The 5,704-nt window shown below is 61.6% G+C and overlaps 1 protein-coding gene across 1 annotated transcript; it reads left to right on the top strand.

The window, feature by feature from the left end:
- The first annotated feature begins 582 nt into the window (after nucleotides 1-582).
- On the top strand, nucleotides 583-5,704 carry SLC32A1 (solute carrier family 32 (GABA vesicular transporter), member 1). The gene is made up of 2 exons (XM_011929052.1): nucleotides 583-1,467; nucleotides 3,783-5,704. Exons 1-2 carry the CDS (start codon nucleotides 1,078-1,080, stop codon nucleotides 4,968-4,970), a joined length of 1,578 nt encoding a protein of 525 aa, XP_011784442.1. The 5' UTR covers nucleotides 583-1,077; the 3' UTR covers nucleotides 4,971-5,704.

Here is a 5,704-nt window from a genome sequence, read left to right as displayed (position 1 = left end):
CTGCCTTCTTCCAGAACCCCCAAACGGAAAGAAAGAGAAAAGCCAACCTTTCGCCTCCATTCTGCACACATTTGGAGAGCGGCTGGTGGCGAGCGATCCGCACAATCGCTTCCCTCGCGGCGTCCCTGGACGGTCGGAGAGAGCCCAGGTGACTGAGCCTGAGGCTGAGCTTCCTCGGGAGCGATCCATGCCAGACACTTCTACCTTCAAGGGGGACTCTCGGCCAGGTTTAAGCGCGAAGGATGGGTGCCAGGGAAACAGACTGACTTCTAGACGACCCGCTCCTCCAGAGACTGACAACTCAGTTCTGCGGGCTCTCGGGGCGCCCAGACCAGCCCTTAGCCAGAGGATCTGGGGCTGCACAGCTCCCGGACTCTGGAGGGGGTGGTCCGGGGGCAGGAGACTACGAGCATCAGCCCACGCCGGCCCCCTCCCTCCCTGCGGCGGCGAGGTGGGAAGGGCCAGGATGCGAGCTTAGCACCTCCCCTAGAAATGCAGCACTTCGCCCCCCCTCCCCTGCCCTGGGCGCTCCCTCTTTCACGCACTCCCTCCCGCCTCCTTCCCAAGGGCGCCCTTCTCCTGCCCCCAGCTCACGTCTGAATCCCTCGGCGCCCCCTTTCTCTCATTCTAGCCCCTTCCTCACGTCCCCTGCCTCCGGGTATTTCCTTTCTCCAGGCCCCCACCCCCGCACCGCCTGATTCCGAGGGGCGGGAGCGCATTGGGCCGCGCACCGGTGGGGGCGCCGCGCCAGCTTCGCGTAGCTGCTCTGACGCCGTTGCCGCCGCCGCCGCCGCCGCCGCCCTCCGCAGCCTAGCCCGCGCCCCGCGGCAGCTCCGCAGTGCACTAGCCACTGCCGCCGCCGCCGCCGCTCTGCCAGACCTGCTGCCAGCTTGCCCGGTCCAGCCCTGAGCGAGCCTCGAACGCCGGCTGCGAGGGTCATGAGCCAGAGAGCCCCGGGGCGTCGCGCGGAGAGCAAGCGGAGATAGCGACTTTGCGCCCCGCCGGCCCTCGCCGTCTTACATCGCGTTCCCCGCATCCTCGGGTCCTTCTGTCCTTTCCGCTGTCCCCACCGCCGCCATGGCCACCTTGCTCCGCAGCAAGCTGTCCAACGTGGCCACGTCCGTGTCCAACAAGTCCCAGGCCAAGGTGAGCGGCATGTTCGCCAGGATGGGTTTTCAGGCGGCCACGGATGAGGAGGCGGTGGGCTTCGCGCACTGCGACGACCTCGACTTTGAGCACCGCCAGGGCCTGCAGATGGACATCCTGAAAGCCGAAGGCGAGCCCTGCGGGGACGAGGGCGCTGAACCGCCCGTCGAGGGAGACATCCATTATCAGCGCGGCAGCGGCGCCCCTCTGCCGCCCTCGGGTTCCAAGGACCAGGTGGGAGCTGGTGGCGAGTTCGGGGGCCACGACAAGCCCAAGATCACGGCGTGGGAGGCAGGCTGGAACGTGACCAACGCCATCCAGGTGAGCGCGGGATTCCCAGTTCTGCCTGCCCTCCCCCCTCCCAGCTCAGCCTGCCAGGCTCTGCCCCCGACAGAGTCACCCGGTGATCTCGGCCTCCAGACCCCCTCCTGAACCCAGGAATCGCCCTTTCTCCATCCCTCCAAGCCCAGCGCGGGGACCTACGCCCCCAGGCGGTGTCTCCCGCCCTAACCCACACTCCCTCCCATGGCACCAGCTGCAAGACCGCTAGGCTGAGGTTCGGTCTGAGACACCTGTCCGGAGACACTGCAAAAGTGAAGGAAATTGGGGCGGGGGGAGCGGGGAGGGATGAGAAAGAAAGAAAATCAGGATTGGAGGGCACGATTTGGTCTTGGACTCTGGAACGGATTCACAGCTGCATTTTTGGGAGGAAAGAAGAAGGGGAAATCGCTGAGCTCGGAGTCTCCTCCCCCTGCACACACGCATTGACACGCACACGTACACAGGCAGGCACACCACATACCCACAGCCCCCCTTCCCACGAACAAATGCGCAGGCACAAGCACACACGACATGCATCTATATATAGACCACAGTACTATCCCCAAATGCACCTGCCTACACCCTACATCTCCATACACAAAAGCATGTACCTGCGTATACCAAACACATGAATACTCGTTTGAACATATGCATACACACATGCACAGAGGCATGCAGAGAGGAACCAGCCTGCTCCCTCAGGTGCTGCTGCCTGTTGGAGGCATACAGGTGTACACACACGAACGCACACACATGCTCCCACACAAGCACATTTAGTCCGCAATAATCCGGCATTACCTGTGCACAGACTCGCCCCTCTCGCCCGAAATCCCGGCTGCACCGCAAAGAGGCGGCCAGCTCCTCCGCATGTGACCCTGGCGAAGCCCTCTCCAGAGGCTAAGAATGGCCCCTGCTCTCTAGGCCCTCTCCCCTTATTCCCACCCCCCACTCCCCACCAGGAGGCGCAGGACTCCTCCACCGGGAGCAGGTTTGGAGTCTTGGCAACGACCTCCGAGCTAGCAGTGGCTGGCAGGCTGCGGCTTTCTGGGCGGAAGGAGACTTCAGCTCTAGGCACCCCTGGACCCTTACAGCTTGGCCCCGGGCGTCCCTAGAGCGCACTATCACTGGGGCCACGGAAAGCAGGTTTCCTGGGAGCAGAGGCCTTCCAGGGGTTGCTCGATATCTCGGGGTCAGCAGGACTCCACCGGGCCCTGAACACAAGATGGCCCGACCCAAGGCGCTTTCCATTCCGGGCCCGGCGAGACGGCCTTGCTGGATCACGGACCCGGGGCTGCTCTCCCGCGCCTTCCCGGGGCGTCTTTCAAAGCTCCGTTTGATAGGCCCCAAGGGAGGCCAGGGCAGGAGGCTGGAGGCTCGTAGGCCTCCAGGACCCTGGATTTCGTTAGCTCTTAGTCCCCATGTGGATTCTAAACCATATAGCCCTGTCCGCCCGACCATGAAGCTTCTGGTTCGGTTCGGCTTTCCGGCCCGTCGCGCTGGCGCCTTTCTGTCAAGCTCCTCCTCCTACTTGCCTCCGCAGCCTCCACTTAGCCCCCTTCCTTAGGACTCGCCCTCGCCACACTGTAACTCCAGCCTTGTCCTAAGACTCTCAGTTTCCAACCCTGCTTCCTCCTCTCCGCGCCATGCTCCCCCAAGCATCTCCACATTGTCTCTGTTCTTGCCTCCCAGGGGCTTTGCCGCACCTTCAGCCCCTCTCCCTCTCTACCCTATCTCCTTTCCCCGCCACAACTGCCGCCTTCAACGTTTCCTCCTCTGGTTTGAGCCTGAGACTCCCGAGTTTCCTTCTTTAGCTCCCTTGCCCCATTCCAGCCCCACCACAAATCTCATGCCCTCTCTTTCCAGTGGCTCAGGCCCAGCTCGCTACCTTTCTTAGCGCCCCTTTCCGACCACCCTCCCTCCTGCCCCTTCTCATCTCCTCCCCCAACTCCTCATTCTGGTCGTGTCCCCAGAAACCATCCCGAAGTATCTCTCTTGCCTCCTGTGGCTTCTGCCTATTCTCAGCCCTCTCCCACCCTAGCCCTATCGCTACCTCCAGCCATTAGCTCACCTTTCCTTCTCAGATCCGTCCGTACGTGCCTCCCTCTCCATCTCTGGCTCGACACCGGGGCTCACTATTAGCTCCCCTACATCCACCCCGCAGCCTGCCCTTAACCTCTCCTCCCCGGCGGCTCAGACCCAATTCTCAGTGTCCTTAGCGCCCCCTTCGGGCCACAGCGTTAAGCCACGCCCCCCGGGCCCCATATCGGTTGCAAGTTCGCTGAGCATCCGCGTCTGGTTGCCTCTCCGCCCCACAGGGCATGTTCGTGCTGGGTCTACCCTACGCCATCCTGCACGGCGGCTACCTGGGGTTGTTCCTCATCATCTTCGCCGCCGTGGTGTGCTGCTACACCGGCAAGATCCTCATCGCGTGCCTGTACGAGGAGAATGAAGACGGCGAGGTGGTGCGCGTGCGGGACTCATACGTGGCCATAGCCAACGCCTGCTGTGCACCGCGCTTCCCCACGCTGGGCGGCCGCGTGGTGAACGTGGCGCAGATCATCGAGCTAGTGATGACGTGCATCCTGTACGTGGTGGTGAGTGGCAACCTCATGTACAATAGCTTCCCGGGGCTGCCCGTGTCACAGAAGTCCTGGTCCATTATCGCCACGGCTGTGCTCCTGCCTTGCGCCTTCCTTAAGAACCTCAAGGCCGTGTCCAAGTTCAGTCTGCTGTGCACTCTGGCCCACTTCGTCATCAATATCCTAGTCATAGCCTATTGTCTATCGCGGGCACGCGACTGGGCCTGGGAGAAGGTCAAGTTTTACATCGACGTCAAGAAGTTCCCCATCTCCATTGGCATTATTGTGTTCAGCTACACGTCGCAGATCTTCCTGCCTTCGCTGGAGGGCAATATGCAGCAGCCCAGCGAGTTCCACTGCATGATGAACTGGACGCACATCGCCGCCTGCGTGCTCAAGGGCCTCTTCGCGCTCGTCGCCTACCTCACCTGGGCCGACGAGACCAAGGAGGTCATCACGGATAACCTGCCTGGCTCCATCCGCGCCGTGGTCAACATCTTTCTGGTGGCCAAGGCGCTGTTGTCCTATCCTCTGCCATTCTTCGCCGCTGTCGAGGTTCTGGAGAAGTCACTCTTCCAGGAAGGCAGCCGCGCCTTTTTCCCGGCCTGCTACGGCGGCGACGGGCGCCTGAAGTCCTGGGGGCTGACGCTGCGCTGCGCGCTTGTTGTCTTCACGCTGCTCATGGCCATCTATGTGCCGCATTTCGCGCTGCTCATGGGCCTCACCGGCAGCCTCACGGGCGCCGGCCTCTGTTTCTTGCTGCCCAGCCTCTTTCACCTGCGCCTGCTCTGGCGCAAGCTGCTGTGGCACCAAGTCTTCTTCGACGTCGCCATCTTCGTCATCGGCGGCATCTGCAGCGTGTCCGGCTTCGTGCACTCCCTCGAGGGCCTCATCGAGGCCTACCGAACCAACGCGGAGGACTAGGGCTCAAGGGCGAGCCCCCGCCGCGCTTCCGCGCTCTCCCCCTTCTCCCTTCCCCCCTCCCCCACCAGCCCAGTGCGCCCTCCCGCCGCGCTTGGGAAGCCAAGCTTTAAACATCTCTGGTTCCTAGTTTCTGATTATTCGGGGATGGGGGTGGGTGGGAGGGGATAGGGATTCACGATCCATTGCGTCTGCGTTTCTGTTGTCTTTTCTTTTCCACAACACCCTGGTTTTGGGGGAAGGCAGGGCGCATTTGCGGGCAGGGTTCTCTGTCCTTCCAAGTGGGGCCCTGACACTTTGGTTCCAGTCACCGGGGGGGTTGGGAAGTGAGGGAGAGGGGGCGCAGCTCGCAGGCGTGGAAACTTGACCTTGGGGGGACATTTCATATCCATCCAGTGCTCGGAATCTACAGCGTCCAGCCATTTCCAGCAAGAGTGCTTCCCATTCCGGAGACGTTTCAACCCTGCAGCGGGAAAGGCTGACTGGGAAATCCACTTTGGGCGGGAGATTTCCTTCAACGAAGCCGGGAGGCGAGAAGCCGCGGCGGGGCCAGCTTGCCTGCCGGTTTTCAGGAATCTAAACTCTCATCTTGTGCAATTTATCAGGTGTGGAACTGTTCTACTGTGCGTGTGGTGTGCTCGTGGTGAATAAGATGAAATGTATATCAGAAAAAAATCTATCTCTAATTTAGAGTGCGGTGCATAATTATATCCGCAAATAAAGAAGAGACAAAGGCT

Source organism: Colobus angolensis, unplaced genomic scaffold, assembly GCF_000951035.1.
Source record: "Colobus angolensis palliatus isolate OR3802 unplaced genomic scaffold, Cang.pa_1.0 Scaffold8, whole genome shotgun sequence".
Taxonomy (NCBI): Eukaryota; Metazoa; Chordata; class Mammalia; order Primates; family Cercopithecidae; genus Colobus; species Colobus angolensis.
The sequence above is the reverse complement of the archived record's forward strand: the minus strand, read 5'-3'. Positions and strand labels throughout refer to the sequence as shown.